Below are 22,386 nucleotides of genomic sequence, written 5' to 3'. Positions count from 1 at the left end.
TAGTTCCTATGCTCCAGAGGATTCTTATCCTTAGGGTCACTAGCCCCAGAAATTTGCCTTCTTCACTCCCAGACAAGGCCAAATTCCCATGTAAAAAGCTTTTTAAGAAACAAGTGGGGAGAGGGAGCTTCCATCTGGAAGAAAGAATAAGAAAATCCTTCTGCATTGCTAATCTGGAACTCTAAGAATGAGTCATATGAACTATGAGTCATTTTGCCATTATATGTAAGTAGTTGGAGGAGTTACATAAATTGAGATTCAAATCTAATGTTTCTTATGTTTTTCCAAGTTAAGGTGGTAAACTCATAAAAAGACACAATGAAATTTAAAAAATTTTATTTAACATTTGTATATTGTTGAGAGACGGAGACAGACAGAGAATGAGCAAGAGACGGGCAGGGAGTGAAGGAGACACAGAATCTGAAGCAGGCTGCTCCAGGCTCTGAGCTGTCAGCACAGGCCCGACATGGGGCTTGAACCCACGAACTGTGAGACCATGACCTGAGCTGAAATCAAGAGTTGGATGCTTAACCAACTAAGCCACCCAGGTGCCCTCACACTGAAAATTATATTCATAGGAGCACATCCCCAGTGTGGCAGCACTTAAATATCTGTAAGCATACAAATGATGGTGAAGGAGAAGGGAGAAGGTCTCTAGAAACCAATACTTCTTCATGCCTATAATTGTTTATGAAGAGCACAACAACATAGCACCAGGCTTCATAAAACCCCAAATCTTATTCTGCTGCCTTGCCAACATAAGCAGTGGCTGATGTCCCAGATCCTTGCCTGACTTATGTCCACTTCACTACCTCTCAGTACTTCCATCATGGGAAAAGAATGTGAAGTTTCAAATTATTTTTCTTATTGCCATTGTTATGACTAGCTACTTTGGCATTGAATTTGGACAGGGACACATTTGGAACAGTTGGTATCAGGGTTTAAAATGACAGTTTAGTGGACAGTGGAATATGTGGAGCAAAATTTCTATGTGGAGATGGCAAGGGTTAAGAGAGAGTAGCAAATTGTCCCCACGAAGGTGACAAACTCCTGTCTAATATACATTTGTACTTAGTTCAAAAAGGTATGTTCTGATGTCCATAAATTATCTACTTGTCATCTTGTCCTTTAATGTGCAAAACTATTTTTTTTCTCAAGTCCCCATCAATTGAGAATAATCTGGTACTCTGCCCAATTATTTTCAAGGTTTATTGGACTATATATTCCTGGTTAGTTTTTTACTTTGATTTCCTGTTTCTCCTGGACTCTTGATTATTCTAGTAGCAGATATTCCTTCTCCTATACACTCCTCTCTCCCTTTCTTCACTCTGGCATTAGTCAGGATTCTTTTTGCTGCAAATGACAGATATACTGCAAGAAGAGAATTCGTTAGTTCACAGAGCCAGGAAGGCTGGGTAGCCCAGGGGAAGAGTGGGAAACCAGGGCCTCAGGACCTGATCTCCCTCTTGCCTTCTCTTTGAAACTCCCATCTCTGCCTGGTTTCATTCTCTTCCACTACAGAGTGCCCTTCTCATATGGTTGGGTAGATGACTGCTTGCAACCCTAGGCCTCTATCCTCATAACTCTCCATGCAAGAGCATAATAGAGAACTACCCCTCCAGATCCAATTGGGAAAACTCTGGTGAAGGACTTTGGCCCACATGAGGTCAAGAGCCCATACCTTGTTTGGGTCCCGGTGTGCACCGGGGTATGGCATTGTGATTGGCCAACCTGGGTCACATGTCTGATTCTGAGTAGAGTGGGGATTCTGTGGTGCTGTGAGTAATTGGTCTACCAGGACCATATGAAGTAGGAGGAGTTCCCCAAGTGTAAAGGGGTTCAAGAAGAAGAGAGCAGATAGAAGCAAATGTTTCTTCAGTCCACTGTGTGCCAAAAACACAGCTCAAGCAGCTCCTTCCTCATCCCCTAAAGGATCACCATTGCAAGGTCGTTTGTGTAATGGAGCTTTCTTGAAGGTTGATGATTTAATCAATCATGCCTACATAGTGAAGCCTCCATAAAATCCCAAAAGTACAGGATTCACAGAGCTTCAGGATTGGTGACCACGTGGAGGTGCTGGGAAGTATAGTGTGCCCAGAATGGTCATGGAAGCTCAGCACCCCTACCTTCTATATCCTCCATATGGCTGCTCCTGAGATACATTCTTTACAACAGACTGGACATCTAGTGAGTAAACTGTTTTCCTGAGTTCTGTGGACTATTCTAGGAAATTAATCACATCCAAGGAGGTGACCCTGGGAACTTCTGATATAAAACATCAAAAACTTGGGGCACTGAGGTGGCTCAGTCAGTTAACAGACAACTCTTGGTTTCGGCTCAGGTCATGATCTCATGGTTTGTGAGTCTGAACCCCATGTCAGGCTCTGTGCTGTGAGTGAGGAGCCAGCTTGGGATTCTCTCCATCTCTGTCTGTCTGTCTGTCTGTCTGCCCCTCCCCTACTGGTGCCCTTTTTCTCTCTCTCTCAAAACAAACAATTTTTTTTTAATTTTTTTTTCAACGTTTATTTATTTTTTTTGGGACAGAGAGAGACAGAGCATGAACGGGGGAGGGGCAGAGAGAGAGGGAGACACAGAATCAGAAACAGGCTCCAGGCTCTGAGCCATCAGCCCAGAGCCTGACACAGGGCTCGAACTCACGGACCGCGAGATCGTGACCTGGCTGAAGTCGGATGCTCAACCGACTGCGCCACCCAGGCGCCCCACAAACAAACAATTTTTAAAAAACCACGTTAAAAACATGTCTCCCCTCAATATACCATAATATTGAAGTTAATAAGAGGTTACCTCTGGGTAGAGGAATCATGGGTAAATTTTATGCATTTTGTTGGTTTTATTATATGTTTCTGTTTTTTACTTATCTCTACTTCCACAATTAACAATTCAAATTGGTTCAAGGCAAACAAGGAAAAACAGAGCCTGCTGCCCCTGTGCTCTTTACCAAGAAATGCAAAACTCTTCCCACAAGCTTCCCACCTTCCCAACCCCACCCAAATCTTCATCCTAAGCCTCACTGGCCAGAGGGTATCACATGACCACCACAGCTCCAAGTGAGGTTAGAAAAATGAGTATTTCAATTTTCCAGCCTCTACAGCCTTGCCAGAGAAAGGTGGCAAAAGAGAAAGGTGTTTGGAGTATTACTGGTCTAAGCAGCCAACACTATATGCAATAGCAGAACTGGGACACCAGGTGAAGAAAGAGGGATTGTGCAGTTTTTCTCAGTCTGGGGTGGGTGTTATCACTTTGGTGTGTGGCCCATACAGGGGACACATACAGGTCTGGGTTCTCATACAGGTCTGTGTTCTCATTAAGACTTCTCTCAGGCATCAAAATGATCCTTGCCCCATTCTTGTTAGCACTTTATAGCAATAGTAATTATTATTACTATTTACAAAATGCTTTTGTTGAAGCAGAGTATTTCCATCCTTGTATTACAGTTGAAAGAGTAAACTCAGGAAGGTTAGTATTATTAACAAATCTGTATTTACAAGGGCACTGACTTTCCCTGTCACTGCTGAGCCTCCAAAGCAGAGGCTCTAGTACATTCAAGATTCACCTCTACCTCTTCCCCACCACCAGGGGCAAGGAAGGCATTGCAGCTGGTGGTATAATAGAAGTTGATACTGCTTTACCAGAAGTGCTGAAGACTGGCCTCATCTATGATGGCCTAGCACAGGGAATTCCCAAGCTGCCGAAGCCTTAGACAAGCACCAAGCCCATCTGGTGTGCTTGCATCCGACTGTGATGAGCCAATGTATGTCAAGTTGGTGGAGGCCCTTTGTGCTGAACACCAAATCCACCTAATTAAGGTTGATGACAACACAAAACTAAGGGAATGGGTAGGCCTCTATAAAACTGTTGGAGAGGGAAAACCAGAAAACGGTTGGTTGCAGTTGTGTGGTAGCTCAGGACTACGACAAAGACTCTCAAGCCAAGGATACCATCAAGGAGTACTTCAAATGCAAGAAATGAGTAAATAAAAAACTTGGCACTTGTTTAAACAAACTAGTTAATTAATTAAAAGGACACAGAATTTCATTTTCTCCCAGCATGTGCCATTCTTGACTCTTGGGCCTGGTGAACACAGGAAGTGATCCTTCTGTCACAGATGGTGCTTCTTGGTGCCAAGGTATACTCTCTGCCCAACTGGTTAACACCTCTTGTCTTGGGTGCATTGTTCTTGAATCATGTCTCTGGTGTGCTAGAAAGACTTCTGACGTGGGTCTTAGACATGGTTTAGTGTCTCTTTCGGGACCTGACATGGGTAAATCACTATGCTCTGCATCTGCTTTGCCCAGAGTCATTTTTTTCCTCTCTGTTAGCCACTGTCTGTGAAAGTAAAGAAAGTTCTCTCTATGCAGGTATTTATTATGTGCACACATCCTTGCCTCATCTCCACCTTCTCCTTTTATTCTTTCCAGAAAGTGATGTCAGCATCCAGTCCTGGTGCTGAGAGATGCTGAGGGCACCACTAATTAGGTTGCAGGGGAACATGCCAGATGAGGCTATTCTTTCAGACCCTGGGTTGCTGTGTGTTGTTTACAGAAGAAATGTCTTAAGGTAAAGGGAGAGGAAGCTTGCCAAGGACGTTTAATGGGATCTTGTAAACATTTGTATATTGAATGACTGTTAGTGTTTCTTATTCTGGGCTCTTTATTTTAAAGATCGAAAAAAATTGTGCCTGCATTGTGGGTAAGAGTTCAGAAGTGTAGACTACTGTCACTCCAGGTTGGGTTGGCCGACCCTGCTAGTGGTCTTTCCAATATCTACCCTCTCCTTCTTTCTAACCAACAGAACCCTGTTTTGTTCAAGGCAGCAATATGCCCAGTTAAAAATGTTCACTTTCCTAGCCTCCCTTGCATTTAGGCATGGCCATGTGACTCAATTCTGGCCAATGAGATGTAGGTGAAAGTTGCTAAGTGGGGGCCTCCAAGAAACCTTTTGTAAAGGGCAGAGACTTAGCTGGCATTTGCCCCTCCCCCTCTTTTTTTTTTGTTTGAAATGCAGACTCAATGGCCAACCATCCACCTGGTATCCATGAACACAAAATCTACATGTTAAAGATGACAAAGTAGGAAGAAAGAATGACCATAGGTCCTTGGCAACATCAGGGAGTCACTTACCTGCTGCTGTCCCATATAAAAACAATCATGTAATCAATTAAATAAAAAAGCCTATTTGGTTAATACATCGTAATTGAGTTACTGGTCCATGTAATCAAATACACTCTTAACTGATAGACTATTTAGGTATTTAATGTGCTGTAATAGAAAATGGACACAAATTGCCTGTAGGGTCTGTGAGAGAATGTGCTGCTCACCCTCACGTGTGCATATACACCACTTGGGGACCTTGTTAAAAATGCGGGTCCAGATTCAGTACGTCTGGATTGAAGTCTAAGATTCTGCATTTCTCAGAAGCTTGCAGCTAATGCTGATGATGCCAGGCCTGGACCACATTTTGAGTAGCAAGGACTTAGAAAATGACAGCTCTTTTGTCAGTCTGCTCCTGTGTTGGAGCTATTTTGTTTCTCTTTGATATGCTTATTTGGTTAAAAATCTGGAGAGGACTCAATGCATTTTCAACAAAAAGGCTTTTATTTAGAATATCATTTCAGAGACAAAAAGCAGTTCATTTTGTTTAGTAAAATACATTTAACAAATGCATTTAAATAAGGTAAATTCAAGACTTTTGTGGATTTTTTTCTTACTTGATATTCTGCCAGGTGGAGTTTCTGTCTTCCAGCCTAACTGGGTTCTTTCCAAGTTGATGCAGCTATAATCCAAGGAAGTGCTTTATGAAATCCAAATGACTCAAATCTCCCTCTGTATTCTCACTTAATTTCAATGTATTAAATGCAACATAAGGAAAACCACTTAGGAAAGTAGAATTGGAAGGAAATGCTCCCCCTCCTTGGTCATGTTATCCTTTCAACAGAGGCCTTGCCTACTCTGAAATGGATGGCAAAAAAAAATTGGTACTGGGAGGTGATGGTCGGAAGCAAACCAAATGATTTTCACACCATCTATCATCAAGACCCAAAGGGAAATGCAAGCCCCACCACTTTCCAGCCAAGACACTTCTTTACACAGAAGCTACATATAGCTTCCTATTGTTATTTCTTTTCTAGTTATGTACATTTAAAAAATACAACATTGTGTTAAATAGCAGGACAGCTAACAATGGAACACACAGCACTACACTGAAAAACCAAAAAAGCCTGGTTAAGCTGAGGAGAGAAACAGCAGATGGTCTTCATGGAGGGAAGCTGCTGGTGCCCACCATCTCCTTAGTCTGTCACGGATCTGCACTCTGAGGGTAGGCCTTCCGACCGCCGCCACTGAGCCAGGCGCTGCTTAAACCATTTCTGGAGGAGGGAAATGTATAAAATTACTTGTCACATACTAAACAAGTGAAACATCCCTTCCCTTTCTACAAGGTAGCCTCTGTGGTCTAGCTGGAAAGGAGGAGCAAGGAATGTGTCCATGGGAATGGTTTTTCTCATTGTGATACTTGTCTTCCCTGCTTTGGGACCTTTGCACATGCTATTTCCTATGCTTAGCATGTTCTATCTTCATGCTTTACCTGATGATCTCCCTCTCATCCTCAGGTCTCTTTTTAAATAGAACCTGCTCGACAAAGGCTTCCCTAACCACCTGATCTAAAATGGGTTCTCCACTCATCTCCTTATTCTCTATTTTAATACTTTGTTACCTTCACAGAATTTTTAATATCTGGAATTACTATGTTTATTCACTTGTTTGCAGTCTACATTTCCTTCTAGAAGGTCCATGAAAGCAGAGACTGTATTCATCTTATCATCATTGATTGCATACTTAGGCCCTTAGCACAAGGGCTTAACAGAGATTAATTAGTGTTACTTGAATGAAAGAAAGAAATTGAAGCATCTCCTTGATGCCCCAGATAAATCTCTATAGCCACTATATCTCAGCCATGTGTGGTGATGTCATCAAGGACCCTGGTCATTAGAGGTGCTTAGTAAGTACTGGTTAAATAAAATGAATGGAAAGCAGAGTACTGGGCAACCTCAGGGCACTTCTTGGGGATCCATGGAATAGATTAGCCCAAACTTTCCTGCTGCAGGGCTGCTGAGCAGTGAGAGTAGAGTGGGTCCTCCCAGTTTACTCAGAATCTTCTAGCTCTGTGTGACCCAGATATTCTCATCTCACACAAGAGACCATGGATTTAGGGAAGGCCCCAGATGGGATGCTTCTAGACATGATACCCTGTGAGGGCTAAAACACTTAAATAAATTTTTTTAATGTTTATTTTTTGAGAGACAGAGACAGAGTGTGAGTAGGGGAGAGACAGACAGAGAGGGAGACACAGAATCTGAAGCAAGCTCCAGGCTCTGAGCTATCAGCACAGAGCCCGATGCGGGGCTCAAACTCACAAACCGTGAGATCATGACCTAAGCCAAAGTCAGACGTTTAACCGACTGAACCACCCAGGTGCCCCTAAAACACTTTTTTATGTTGTGGGGCTGCCTTTTATTATGCTACTGAGGGGTGGAGGGTTCTGCAAAGAGAAGAAGAGGAGATAAGAGGAGATAAGGGTTGGGAATAGGCTAGGGTATGGATCAGGTTGTCCAGGAGGAAACTGGGATTTCTGAAAAAACAATGTTGAAGAGGAACTAGTGAGGAAACAAGCAGCATGTACTGATCCTCATGGGAGAGGATGAATCAGAGGGTCCTGTGGGAAGTCAGACCGCCAGGCTTTATTCTTCTGTTTCCCAGCCTTTCACACATCATGGCATACATTGAGAATGATGATATTTTCATGTCACGCTGGTATAAACAGGCAAGTTGCTTGGGTAGGTGACCACTGGGGGCTCTGTAGTCCCGAGTCCTACCAATAGGAAGCTCTATAGTGATCAACTGGCTATGAGAACTTGAGGAAGCTCCTTAAAAACAGTGCCAGTCAGTTCAACTCAAGAGGTAAGCTTAGAGGGTCTTTACTGTCCTTTCTGGGGTTTTTTAAATTCACCTATTCTAGAGGTAAGTACATGAAGGCACAGAAAAGAAGCAGAAAGAACACAGCTATAGGATGGACACCAGACCTGTGCTGTGCTGATGGAGATGGTATGGTAAGAAATATCCAGAGGGCTCAGACTTAGTATGGCCAGATGCAGATTCAACCTCAGGACAAATAGGGTGGGCTCTAGGGTCATGCTGGGGAAGGTCTCATCTCCGCAGAGATCTAGGGAACTGAAAGGCAGTTCAGCATAAGCCCAAGATCAGAAGAAAGGGTGAGAACCACTGGGGAAGGAGTGCTTCTAGGTGTCAAGGCCTGTAGAGCTAAAGGGAGTGGGGCCACAGAACCATTTAGGGCTCTGCACTAAAGCTAAGCTGGCTGAAGAGCATGGGACCATACTTATAACTTGCCCTAACTGTACAACAGAGTTTACACACTAAAATGCCTTACAAGGCTGTCAAGACCAGTTGTCTTATACTTTGTACTGTGGGGTGGCAGCAGGGAAAAGTAGTCTAAAACCAGGGGCAGCAGACTACCTGTAGGGGAGACTTCTCTGAAGGTTGCTCTCCAGGTGCCATTTTCTGTTCCTGGAGATCACTAACTTTAGGGAGAAGAGAACTCATGTAACTTTGGTGGCTTTAACCAAAGTTCTATTGCTAATGGTAGGTGCATTTTCTTCTGTAATCTGCGTGTGTTTAGTTAACTCTGGAATCTGATGTGGGAGCAGCATGGCTCTAGTTTCACTAATGAGGTAGCTCTGTGGGGGTTTGGAGGCTACAAGGTCTGATTCAATAGGATTTCCAGTTACTAGGGCTGAATAAATGGCCACGTTTTCAAGACTGACTAATTAAAACTTGGAGGAGGAAAGTTTCATTTTCTATCAGGATTCATTTAAGACAAAATGATTGAGCTGGCCTTATTCAGAAGAGCCACCCATACCTTTCTACTAGTAATGAATATTAATGTACAGTTACCAAAAATAACTTCAGCAAGGACCACATTTGTCAATTGTAGAGTTGGCATCCAAATGCCTAACAAAGTGAACCCTAGTGTTGGGGGATGGGACGAGGTTCAAGAAAAGCTCAACGCTTTTCTAAAGATTTTATATTTTAAATCAAGTATGTTTATTATAATTTAGCAAGCCAGCTGCTCTCCAACAAAAACCACTAAACACCTTGCTTGCTTCTTTTCCCCTTAAGAGCTGAACCTTATCACATCTCACTCACATCAATACTAATTTTCCACCTGGCTTTATCCTTCTCTTGTTTCAGTCATCCCCTGGGAAAGACATTCATCCCTCATTGGCTTATAAATGAATGCCCTCATTACCTCACCCCATTGATGGAGATTTATTTACTCTGAGTGAAGAGATGATAATTAGACACTGTGATTGGGAGGGGTTGAGGCAAAATAATATTGTTCCTGTCCTTTTCTCTAGTAACTAACATTTTCTTCTTTTCACGGGGAGACCTTTAGAGGTTTTTATTCCACTGATAAAATGGCCAACAACTAAAACCACTGAGTTCTGGGAATAGTCCCAGGGCATTAAGAGGAGATAAAAAATACTGGAAACCTCTCTAAGAACCAACGCCAACTACACTAGCTTGAATCAGTGATAATAGAAAATGGCAGATCTTCCCGACCTCCCACGGGACTGATAGAAGAGCTTTCCCAGCCCCTTCTCACACTGACTTAAAAATAAGAGAGGCACAGGGGTTAGGATTCTGTAAGGTTTATCTAATTTAAATGTAGGAGATATCTTTTTACTGTCATGAGAAAAACCGATCCTAGGATCCCAGCAAATGCAACTTAAAAAGTTAAACATCAGAGCACCATTCACCTCACTCTCAATTCCTACAGGTATCTCCCCATAGCAGAGAAGAACATTGTCCTAGGATGGGACAGTCATACAGAGGTCATCAGAGCCCCCAGAGAATGGTTCAAACTTCTAGTCCCTCTTGGCCCTGCCAAAGTATTAGCAATGTGAATCAGCTTTAGTTAACTATCTCACAGAAGCATCTCATGCTTCTTTGTCTTCTACTAAAGTAGTACTTGTTCTATGAAATTGAAGGATATGATTCCAATTCTGGAGGTGGGTGGTGTTAGGGGTGAGGGATCAGGCATGAGAAATAAATATTATTTTGGCTTTGGTGATCTTTCCCTGTGGAAAGGGGCAATACAGATAAAGAATAGAAATAGGGGATGTGCTGATACCAGACACAGCTTATATGTAAGCCCAGTAGACCCTGGCCTTCATGGAGTTATTTAAAGAGTCCCTGCAAAACCTTCCAGAAATAAAAATAATTTTATATACACCTGGAAGTTCAACATTCGGCATTATATCTCCAGAAGACACTTTTCAAAGTATAAGTGTTGTTTGAGAAGATTAAAGAAGAAACCATTCTTACCAACCAGTGCACACGGGGGTGGGGTGAGCTGGGAAAGCGTTTGGGTGGAAAGGATGGGAAGTTGGAAAATGAGACCCAACCAAGGAAGGAGTGACAGAGGGCAGACACCCCGAGGAAGACTCTTCCCCTGAACTTGCTAAATTTTATCTCCCTCTGAGCTCTGGGGTCTCAGATGCTTTGTGCATCTACACAGGAAGGCTGTTGGGGGGGTGGGGGTGGGGCAAGCAGAGCTGTGGCAGCCTCAGGGAGGAAGAAGGTGGTGGCCCCATGGCAGGAAAAGGAAGCCAGAACCCCTGCTCTGAGGTGACTCACCTCACACCCATTCATTTCAGGGTTGCATCTGCCATTTGCTCATCTGAGGAGGGCAGAAGAGAGGCAATGGAGAAAAGCTGCCCAAGGGGGCAGGTGAACCTTGCATCACAAGTCTGAATTGACCTCAATCACAGAAAGAATCAGGTGCCCTTTCTTTCTTCCTGCCCCTCACCTGATTTCATTTCAGTTCTTTCATATAAGGTGAATCTCAAGAAAAGATTGAACATAGCCAGGATGACTGTGGTGTAATGTATGGTTTCCCACACCCCACCCCACCCCACCCCCCTGGCAAGAAATACAATGTAAATTGAATTTTCAGTCCTCCCCTCCCTCTCCAAGTTGGTTCTCCTCCCTCTCTCTCTCTCTCTCTCTCTCTCTCTCTCTCTCTCAAGACAACAAGGTAGTCAGGAGTCTGGATTGTGACTCAGACTGCCATGGTTCAAATTCTAGTTACTTCCTAGTTGTGGCCTTGGGCCAGTTTCTTAACCTTTCTGTGCCTTGGTTCTCTTATCTGTCCAACTGAGCTAATAGTACCTACCATATAGCACTGTTGTGACAAGTGATTTAATACTTGGAGGGTGACTGGAACAATACCTGGCAAGTATCAGTCATCACAAAGGGCAACATAATTATTCTGCCTTACAGGTAAGGGTGATCTGTGGTGGAATTAGAGACTGAGAAGAGCTCAGACCCCTAGTTGGTACAGTGCCCACAATAAATCTGCAGCCTTCTTTTTAATAGATGAGTTCTTATCTCTGTGATCACTCTTCTTTTCTACATATAGTGTGGGATTTTAAATGATAAAGCTTCAGCAGGCTGCCTCCTCAGGGGGTTCCAAGAAACATGAACTGTTAGACTTGGGTTACAGTAAGTCACCTTCCATTAAGTTCTGGTTAGACAGCTATTCCCTTTGCTAAAAACAGATACACTTGACTTTCTATCTGACCTAGGAACAGCAGGATTTTCTATGGGCAATTTCTCCAAAGTGCATCTGGCTTAATTAGTAAAAGTCATTTTAGACTTGGGGTCCAGGGTCTTGGTTTGAAGATACACTGAAGCACCCTTTACAAGCTTTAAAGCCTCACCTAAGTATGATTCGAGATGAGGAGAGGTCAAAGTGCTTGATGCTCTAATCTATAAAATGGGAAGAATGAGAATGTCTCTAGAGTTGAGACTAGGAGTGTGGAAGTGCTTTGGGCTCCTGTGGGAGAGATGCTAGAGTGGTTCCAAGTAGTAGTATCTTCATGCATAACTAATTGTCTTTCCATGACCAAAGGGAAAATAGAAGTCAGATAAACTCTGGACAGGGTTTTAAAAAACAGGCAGCTGAAGGGGTCAACATTGCACCTGAAGGTTAATAATCATGGGCATTGTTGCATTCACCATCTACCCTAAACAAATTTCCCAATAACACAGGTGCTTTTAAAAATAGATACATCAATCTAATGCACTTAAAGGGACATCTGCTTCCACTCCCTTCAGTCGTGATGTCAGATGCTTACCTTCTTGGAAAACTCCAGAAAAAAGACTGGAATTTTTTAAAATGTGAAATCTCCCTCAATATATGCAATGTTAGCTCTGCAGCTAAGGGGAAGCTGCAATGTGACCGGGTAGAAAGAGCAAGCTTAAAGACCCTTGCCATCCTGGCGGTTCTCTCCCTCTTGGCCTTAGTTTCCTGGGTTGCCAAAGCCAGGACGGAGTTTATAGCTGATCGTTTAAGGTGCCTTCCAGCTTTGAGACTCTGGCCGAGAATGGATTTGAGGGCGCTGGGCTCAGAGAGCGCAAGCAGGCACCTCTTCCGAAAGTTGCGCCCACAGCCCAGGGGAGAAGAGTGGCGGTGCCGGGTGGGGGGGGGGGGCGGTGAGAGTGGACCAGGGACGCAGCTCCTAACCTGGAGAGAGAACAGCGCGTTTCTCCCGGGCGGTGGGGAGAGTGGAAACGCACGGAGAAGGAAGGGTGATCGTGAGGTTTCTGAATGGTTCCTGGGGGAGCTGGGACTGGGGGGCAGACGGGGCGCCCTCGGAGCCGGGAAGCTGGGATGCGGCGGTGGAGCGCAGCGGGGTTTGAACTCCCGGGGTGCCGGCAGTAGCGACGGAAGATAGGGGGAGGGCGGCGAGGTGGGAGTCGAGCGCGAGGGGGACCCCGCATTCGCGAGACGGCCGCGGCGGGCAGGGGGTCGGGGCGCGTGCGGGGCTCACCTGGGTCTCCTCCTCGGAAAGGCCGGCCTCGGCCGCGATGAGGCACAGCGTGGTTGGGTCCGGGTGCTTGTTGACCTTGTTGAAGTTGTACTCCAGGATCTCCACCTGGTCCTCGGTGGGGCCGCTCGCGGTCTCCGCCGACATGGTCTCGGCGCGCCTGCGGGGAGGGAAGGAGCGGCGGCGGTGAGCGAGGCCGCGGGCGGACGGGTCGTGCGGAGGGACGGAGATCCCGGGCGCGGCCGGCCCGGCACCTCTGCGCGCGGGGCTGTCCCCTTCCGCGGGCGCACGGTCGCGCGGGTCCCCGGGCTCCTGGCCGGGCGCGCCGAAGGGTCCCACCGCAGAGCCGCGCGTCCTCCGGCCTCCGGGCCTGCCCGGCGGTTCTCACGGCAACTTTCCGCGGGGCCCGGGGCCGGGGCGGCGGAGGACGATGACGCGCCCTCCTGGCCCGGAGGCTCCCAGGAACGAGCGGAGGAGGCTCGGCGGCGGTTTTGAAAATCGCCTTCAAAGGGACAGCCCTGACAGATCGCGGGGGTGGGGACACACCTCACTGGAACGCGTCGTTCTGTCTCTAACGTGGTTTAGCCTAGGAGGGCTGTACACCCCAGCCCTACTACAAAGAAATGACCCGGACAGCAGTTACTTCTTAAAGGGGGGGGGGGGCTCCTGGAGCAGCACTTTTCATCTCCCCCTTTCACGTCGTTCCCTCCTGGAGTTCTCAAGGCCGGTAGCTGAGAGCATCAGGAGAAATGCTCACCTGAGGGCTTGTGTGAGTCACTCTGCAGTCTGCAGCCTGCTTCGCCATCCCTCCCACCCCTCCACCCCCGTTTTTCTAACTAAAGCCGAGAATCCACAGCCTCCCCTCAACGCGCGGTTCACTGCCTAGCGCTGTCTGGACATTGTAGCAGGGCGTACGTGGTCGAGAGCCCGCTTCATTACCAACTTCAAAGTCTCTCGTATTTTCCTTACTTCAGAGCCAAACATCGCTTTAGCAAATTCTGGGTAACTCGACTTCCTGCTGCACCCTTTCCATACTTAAATAGCCTCTGAGCTGGGGCAAAACGAAACAAAACCAACCAAACAAACAAGGCAGATGTGCACCCCTCCTCCCCCTTCTCACAATTTAAGATGTAGGGAGGTGTAGGAAGTTACAGTCTTGAAGACCTTGGCTGAGGGTTTGGTGCAAACAGGTCAGGACTTGACTTTGCTGACAGTAAAAGACATGCACAAGTGTGGGAATCACGTTGGTTTGTTGTTTAAACAAACAATTGCAAAATCATCCAGCATAATCCTGAGCAGGTTTTGATGTGGTTGGTGCCTGGAGAGGAGCCACACTTCACTGATCTACCTGCATAGTGTACCTGATGCTGTTACAACCTTCTCTACTGTGACCTGCAGCTTGTGCTCCCTAATAAATGTCTTTACCTCTCCTCTGGGCCACTTGAAGAGGCTTTCAGGTAGGACAAGAAGCCATTCTACCGTAAGAGAGTCTTGGGCTCAAGGCACTTGTCCTATTACAGTGAAATCTTCCTGTTTTTAGGGTGTTATGTGCCCTCCCATTGAAAAATCTGTACCAATGGCTCCCGTCACAGTGCTCACAGGCTTAAGCCAGGTCAGAAATGCCTCCTCTCCTGTTGGCACCTATCTCCCCTTTTCTTTGACCCAGAAGTTCAGTACTGGAGAGAACCTTGGAGATTAACTTCTCTGGTCCTCTCCTGGAACAGCCCAGGATGTTGGCACAGGGAGACTGAGGCACAGGAAGACTCACTATCCCAGCGTTGCCCAGTGAGTGACCAGCACCCTGGAGGGAAAAGCCTTAGCTTCAGTGTCAGTCCTGTGCTCTGCGAGACCCTTCTCAGCAGCCCATTATATCTTTAGTTTGGCAGAAAAAACCAGGAGGGCAACAGTTTAAAGGCAGGGGCTTTTGAATGAGTATTGACTGTCTTCTAGATTACCAATTCCAGCCAAAGCTGCCCACTGGAACCACTCACCACTGTTCATTTTGCCTAAAAGAACACAGGAGAGGGGAAATGACAGCCTCTGATTTCTTACCCCAGAAAGTTTCCAGCTAATTCCATTGACACAATGATACTGCCTCTTCTCCGTGAAATTTTTGCTTCTTTGTAGGATCCTCAGTCCTTCAGAAATACTAACCAAAGGTATGGATTTCTAAACTGGACTCAGGTTCAAGGACTGTTCTGCATGTACTTCTTTCTCTCTGTTACATATTTGCTATTAAATAACTCAAGGGCTGCTACTGTCCTTACATTTAAGCAGGTGCATTTTCTCTTATATTTTTGTGACTTCCTATTACAGGACTTTGTATGAGGTTTCATGGGTAGCTTCCGGTTGACTTTGAAGTACCCCTTGGGTTACTTGGCTGAGGGCCACTGGACTTGCTCGGCTGCTAAGGAGACTCGTGGGCAGTCTGTTTGAAAGTACGTATTTCTCCAAGGTACACCAAACAAACAAGCTTGATTTCTAGAAATGAGGACGAAAGATCTGACCTCTATAGTCAGATCTATCTACTGTTTCTCCACAAAACTCAGTTTCTGTTATCTCAGTCCTCTTTGGTGGACAAGTGTTTGCAGCTGGTACTTGGTTTCTTCTCTCCCTCTCTTTTAAAGGAAATTTAAAAACCAAATCACCCCAGTAAACTTGGCTTTATAAAACTTCTCAACTCTTTCCAGTGAGGAAACTGTTGAAAAGCTTCTCTGAAGTAGTCTAAACACTTGCAGATGAAAAGAACTAAAAATATTTTAAAGCTTCTTAAACTTTAATCTCTGCATAAGTTCTATTGTTGCTGTGGTTATAGTTCTATCTTCTGAAACATTCAAGAGTAATTTGTCCTGTGGTTGTGTTTTCTTTTGTGGTTGGAAAGGCCATGCATAAATCTTTTCAAGAGGTTAAATGAAAACTGCTGGCTCTTTCCTAAATGAATTCCAACACCTGGTTAGACAGTTTTACCCTTATCCCCTAAGCCTGTAGTTATTTATTTTAAAGGTATTTATTATATGAACTAGCTCACAGAGAGTGCTACAAACTGGTAACCTTCTGACATTGCTGTGGGCTCATATTTACCATTTTCTCCCTCTCCCAGCCATCTGGTCTCTTTGTAAAGCCATTAATATCAAACCAAATGGTTATCAGTGGTAGATACTCCTCAGAAACAGTCCCATGGTGAGCTGGCCAAAAGAGAAAAAAAGCCGTTGAATCATTTTTTAGGGCCATCTCCCAATTTTCTTTAGCCCAAATCCCCTTTATATTCACTGTGGACTTTCAGGAAGCAATGGGCTCTTGAAGCATTTAGTATTTTCGTAAGTGAGAAAAATAATGTGCTCTTCTATCCACAAGAGAAGTGGAGGGTCTTTGGATGGGGTTAGAGTCTCTCATATTCATCAGTTACAGAACTACTCTGGACAGGGTGCAAGGGACATCATCCAAGCTTTCAGTGTCTCCCAGAAGTTGACAGATAGGAGTGGAATATTGATCTGCCTCCCAGGCTAACATGAGGGCTGCTTTCAAAAGAGAATTTTAGTTTGAGTATTTGTTTTTGTTTTTTGTTTGATTAATGTCCTTAAGCATGGAGCAGTAGTACTCATGTCTGGTGGGGACTCAGAGTCACCTGTAAAAATGTCCAGGGTCATGGGGCGCCTGGGTGGCACAGTCAGTTGAGCAACTGACTTCTGCTCAGGTTATGAGCTCATGGTTTGTGAGTTCGAGCCCCACATTGGGCTCTGTGCTGACAGCTCGGAACCTGGAGCCTGTTTCAGATTCTGTGTCTCCCTCTCTCCCTGCCCCTCCCCCACTCATGCTCTGTCTCTCTCTGTCTCAGAAATAATAAATATTAAAAAAAATTTTTTTTAAATGTTCAGTGTCACCACAGTCCTTCTGAATCAGAACAATTTTAGGAATCCAGGGTGGGAGAGATATAAAGAGTATATCAGCTCCTATAAGATTTCACAATTTCATCATTAAAATCAATGATAAGTGTTTAGAACTTCTTATACTTTATAGCTGTAAAAATGCATTAAAATATCTTCTACCTCTGATGCTGTCAATCATCTCAACACTTGAGTGTAGGTTGAGGTAGTTTTAAAGGAATAAAGTTTTAAAAATAAAAAATATATACCTTGGGAAAAAAACATTTAGACACCATGCTATTAATCTTTTGCACGTATGGTCAGGAAAGGGGAAAATGCCTTTCAAATTATGAATTATCATGAGAAATTTTTCCCTGCTTTCAGAACTTTAGAAATAATATAAAACCCTTTTAAAAATATTTCAGAAAAACGTATTTTTACATTGAAATCAGAGTCTAAGACAACAGATCATCGAAAGAAAGATTCCTTTCGTCTTTTCATATAAATATCTGTAATTGATTTAGAAGTTAAAAATTATAGTGGAAAGGACTGGGAAAACTTGACAAATGATTATCCTTCTCTAATTTCTTAAAGTTTCCAATCAGAAAAATGCTAAAATTAAGTTATCATTTATATAGATGAATTGTGTACTAGAACTTAAAACCGAACATTAGACTACAAATACACCAAATGTATATTTGTATACACAAATTGTGTATACACAAATTGTGTATATACAAATTGTGGGTCTACAGATGGTATACCTTTTTTTCTTTATGTTTCTCTGGTTTTCCCCATTTTCTATAATAAGCATTTAGTATGTTGAAATTAGAAACTTTTTTTTCTAAAAAAGACATCCCTGATCAGACTAATGATCCATCTTTCCCAGAGTTTTATCTGTATTGGTACCAAATTACATTTTCAGGGAAAACATGGAAGTTGTTTTCCATCAAGTCTACCCAGAAGATTAGGGAAGTGTACACTTTTATTTTCCACTCAAAGATCATTAGGTATCAAAAGGATATTTGTAATATACATTTGAGTTATGAAGCATAAATTAACCCTAATGAACCCTGCTCAATTTAAGAATTAAATCATTACCAAGACTATGGAAGCTACTTGCATTGCCTTCCCAATCCCACCCTCTGGCTTATTTGCTCCTGGAGGAAATCAAAATTCTGATTTTTGTATTAATCATTCCTTTGACTTTTAAATTAGATTCTGTCACTTATGTATGGATCCCTAAAAGAACATATTTGTTTTAGCTTTGTATATTTTTGAGTTGTATAAAAGTAGTATAAACTATACTATATATATTTTTTATATATACTATATTTTATATATACCATATATTTTTTATATAGTGTATATATACTACATGTAATATAGTATATAGTGTATATATATACTATATACTGTATGTAATATAGTATATAGTATATATAATATAAAATATAGTGTATTTTATAGTATGTATATAATTTAAAATATAGTATATTTTATATTATATAACTATATATATTATTTTTTTAAATTTTTTTAGAGAGAGAGAGCAAGTGGGGGAGAGAGGCAAAGAGAGAGAGAGAGAATGAGGGAAGGAGGGAGAGAGAGAGAGAGAGAGAGAGAGAGAGAGAGTCTTAATCAGGCTCCATGCTCAGTATGGAGCATGATGTGGGGCTCGATACCATGATCCTGGATAGTGACCTGAGCCAAAATCAAGAGTCAGACACTCAACCCACTGAGCCACCTAGGCACCCCTATACTATACATAATTATTCTGTGAATTGCTTTTTTCATCAACATGTTTTCAAGATGCATCCATATTTCTGCATGTAGAGAAGTTCATTCATATTCAGTAGTGTTTCCATCTTGTGAATATACTATATTTAGGCCCTTTCCTGCTGGTGGATATTTGGATTGTTTTCAGTTTTTTAATATTATGAACATTGCCTCTCAGAACATTTTTTCATATGCCTTCTGAAGCACATCCAAGAGGTTTCTCTAGGGTATACATGAGTGAAACAGGTCATAAGATACGTGGCTTTTAACTTTTCAACAGGATATCAACTTCTTTTCCAAAGTTGTTGAACAAGATTGTGCTCCTACAAACAGTGTCTAGCATTTCCTTTGGTCTACATCCTCATTGATACGTGTGCTGTCAAACTTATTTTTTGCCAAAATTGTTATGTATTCTTTTTATCCATGAGTAATATCTAAACCTCTCACAGCTATTTATGTTTTCATCTTGCATAAGTTCTTGGGGCTAAAAGGTTCCATATGTTTACTGTTTACTGTTTAAAAGCATTTCCTGTTCCAGCCCAGCAGGAGATTTGAAGTATTTTTTGAGAGTTTACACTCTGTCTCCAGGCTAGTTTATTTCCATGGGTCACAAAAAACAATACAAAAGATGTATGGAAAACCAATTATGGTAGATCTTTTGTCTGTCTTATGCTAGAAATGTTCCTATTTTCCCTTCTACAGAGCTCCTGGAAGTCAGGACTTGATTCTGAACTTTAAAACAAAACAAACCAAAACAAAACAAAATAAAACATGTTAACCATATCAATGATCCACTCCCCCACCGCCACCCAAAGTGAATATCAAAGTCTCCGAATGGAAACAACAGATATGGATTTTAAATGACTCAGTAGAAGAAGAAGAAAGGATGAAGGGATAGACAGGAAGTGTTAAAAAAGACTACTAGGTGGTGGATTTAAAATAGGTATAAACCTGTAAAACCAAATAATGTGCTCAAGTGTTTGGACTGCCATACCATGAGCATGGAATGCTGAGCTCCAGTTCAAAAGCAATTTGTTCTTTTGGTTTCTCTCAATCCTCTCCTAGTAATCAGAATGGAATTAGTCCTCTTTTGCTGCTGAGAAAGGTTAACTAACTTGTCTGCAGCATTGGAGGAAGACTCAGAATTCTACTTTTAATTCTGGCTCTAGCAGTAAAGGCAGTTTGTGGGGTTGTGAGTAACAAGATTGATTTATGCCTTTAAAATATGTTCTCCTTATGCTCTACTGATGTCACAGATTCTAAGATATCACTGAATCAACTATTTGCATCATTGAGCTCTAATGTGAGTCATTGTCTGTTATTTACTGAAGAACTGGAGCTGGCAGCAGCCAGTCTTTCCCAGCGTGGGACAGGCACTGCTGACCTGTTGTGGTCTCTCCAGCGTCATCCCCTTTGCTGCTACTGCAGCCTTCATGCAGACCTCCACATGCCTCCTGGGAAAGCCTTAGTGTCTACTTAACACCAAGGTAACTCACCCCCCTCAACTTTTGTTCTGACTCCATTGTTTGAGGTGCAGATAAACTGGGGAGATTTGTTCAAGTTTGTCCAAAAGATCGGAGCTCTTAAATTTTGACTCAGGGTAACAGCTTCGGGCACATGCAGAACCACCTGCCAGCTCACAATGACAAGCACGCTGTTCTCCCAGAACATGCTGCACTTGACTCAATGAGGCAGGAAGACTGAGATGCCAACAACTACTTGAGTTCCTGCCATTCCAGCTAGTGGCCAGGGCCACACCATCCCAAGTACCTCTTATCCCCACCAAGGTTTGTCAGGCAAAGGGGTCATCAGTTTGGTTTTCGATGTTTCAGCCTTGCTCTGGGATTGCATCTCTCTTGGGAGCTGGAAACCCAAGGCTTAAAAATATGAAGGGCTTCTTTTAAGTTCTGTATATCTGATGTGTGCTTTTTAAAAAAATTTTTTAACATTTTTATTTATTTTTGAGAGACAGAGAGAGAGCACGAGCAGGGGAGGGACAGAGAGAGAGGGAGACACAGAACCCAAAGCAGGCTCCAGGCTCCGAGCTGTCAGCACAGAGCTTGATGAGGGGCTTGAACCCACAAACTGTGAGACCATGACCTGAGCTGAAGTCAGATGCTCAACCGACTGAGCCACCCAGGCGCCCCTGATGTGTCCTTTTATGTGTGCTTTGTGTAGTTGCTAATTCAGCTTACAACTTTCCAGGCATTCCTCTTAATTCGCTTTCTTCTTGCCTTAGAAGTACCTCTCTTCCAGGAAACCCAGCAGAATTAAGAGCAGAATGAAATTTGAGTTAATATAGTCCTGAGGACAAGCAGTTAGAAATCCCAAATACTGACTGATGTGGGAAACAAAGGCAAAAGAAAAAATTAAATTTCCTTGCTACTTACAGCCCACTGACAAGTCTTTGAAACTGGCATAGTGACCTTCCTCTAGGAACTCAGCTGCCTGGATGTTAATACTTTGCTCAGGGCCAAAGGCAATATTAGCTTAACATTATCCCGACCTCCAAGATCCTATAAGTCTCCTTTAATATATAAAAATTCCTTTGGAAACTTCCTTTATCTCTACCCCCCAAATATATGTTAGCAATCATCCTCCAAGCATATGGCCCCCTGATATATATCTGAAGGGTCTCATGACTAAGGTTTTTATTTTTATTTACTTTTGAGAGAGAGAGACAGAGCATGAGTGGGGCATGAGCAGAGAGAGAGGGAGACACAGACTCCAAAGAAGGGTCTAGGTTCTGAGCTATCAGCACAGAGCCCGACACAGGGCTCGAACCCACACTGTGAGATCATGACCTGAGCCGAAGTTGGACACCCAACCAACGGAGCCACCCAAGTGCCCCTCATGACTAAGGTTTTATTAAACAGTAATAAATGACCTTTTCTTAACAACAGCTAACTCCCTCAAGGTCCTGGAAAACTTGCTTCCAAAATTTCGTAGAGACCTAATGCTATCCCTAACCCCCTCCCAACTTGAAAGTATATAATTAATCATTTGTCACAACCCCAGTACAGCTCTTTCTGCCCACAGGTCCTGTTCCTGTGCTTTAATAAAACTGTGTTTTTGCACACAAGACATCTCAAGAATTCTTTCTTGGCCATCGGTTCTGAACCCCAACATTTCCACATCACTGATCATTCAAAACATCACTTTGCCAAGCCTCCATTTCTTTCATGTAAAGAAGGGATATAGTAACACACACCCTCACCTAGCTCAAAGCTTTGTTGTAAAGTTCATATGATATTATTGTAGGGAAGTATTCCTAAACTATAAAGTGCTTGCTTATGGAAGATATCGTTCTTTAAATAACTGTGAGCTAGGCGTTCAGTGGAGTGTCTCTTGGGTGGCAAGTTGGTAAGAACAGTTTATAAGTTTCACTCTTTCTGAGTTGCAATTTCTTTTTATTTTTTTAAAGTTTATTTTGAGAGAGAGAGCACATTCATGAGTGAGTGGGGGAGAGGCAGAGAGAGTGAGAGAGAGGAAATCACAAGCAGGCTCTGCACTGACAGCCCAATGTTGGGCTTGAACTCACAAACTGTGAGAACTCACAACTGAGCCAAAGTTGAACACTTAACCTATTGAGCCAATTTCTTTAAAAAATTTTTCTGGAATGGTAAAGCACAAGGGTTGAAATCAGAACCTTAAACACACACACACACACACACGCAAAGCAAAACCTGTCTATATTGCTCCATCATAAGATGTATCTCTGGATGGAAGTTTTCAAAACCAACGAGGTGGGGATAGAAGGGTGGAGGATGTCATATCTTAAGCATGTTTTCTCATTAGCACTTCTACATTGTGCGT

General features: G+C 43.3%; 1 protein-coding gene and 1 pseudogene across 6 annotated transcripts in view; one reads left to right on the top strand and one right to left on the bottom strand.

Moving 5' to 3' along the window:
- The first annotated feature begins 3,526 nt into the window (after positions 1-3,526).
- LOC122497347 lies at positions 3,527-5,127 on the top strand (annotated as a pseudogene).
- Positions 5,128-5,592: 465 nt separating this feature from the next.
- Positions 5,593-22,386, bottom strand: part of HOPX (HOP homeobox) — a 30,902-nt gene continuing 14,108 nt past the window's right edge. For 2 of the 6 annotated variants that reach the window (XM_043604279.1, XM_043604271.1), the window contains exons 2-3: positions 12,932-13,088; positions 5,593-6,385 (exon numbers count right to left, since the gene is read on the bottom strand). In XM_043604279.1, coding sequence (XP_043460214.1) covers positions 6,308-6,385; positions 12,932-13,075 — 222 coding nt within the window. In that variant the 5' untranslated portion in view covers positions 13,076-13,088 and the 3' untranslated portion in view covers positions 5,593-6,307. Of the gene's footprint in view, positions 6,386-12,931; positions 13,089-13,182; positions 13,400-13,474; positions 13,591-13,685; positions 13,781-13,897; positions 13,929-22,386 lie in introns of those variants that run through there. The other 4 variants (XM_043604287.1, XM_043604308.1, XM_043604297.1 and 1 more) reach the window with 4 other exon arrangements.

Source organism: Prionailurus bengalensis, chromosome B1 (assembly GCF_016509475.1).
Source record: "Prionailurus bengalensis isolate Pbe53 chromosome B1, Fcat_Pben_1.1_paternal_pri, whole genome shotgun sequence".
Taxonomy (NCBI): Eukaryota; Metazoa; Chordata; class Mammalia; order Carnivora; family Felidae; genus Prionailurus; species Prionailurus bengalensis.
Note: the sequence above shows the minus strand (reverse complement) of the source record. Positions and strands in the feature narration are given on the sequence as shown.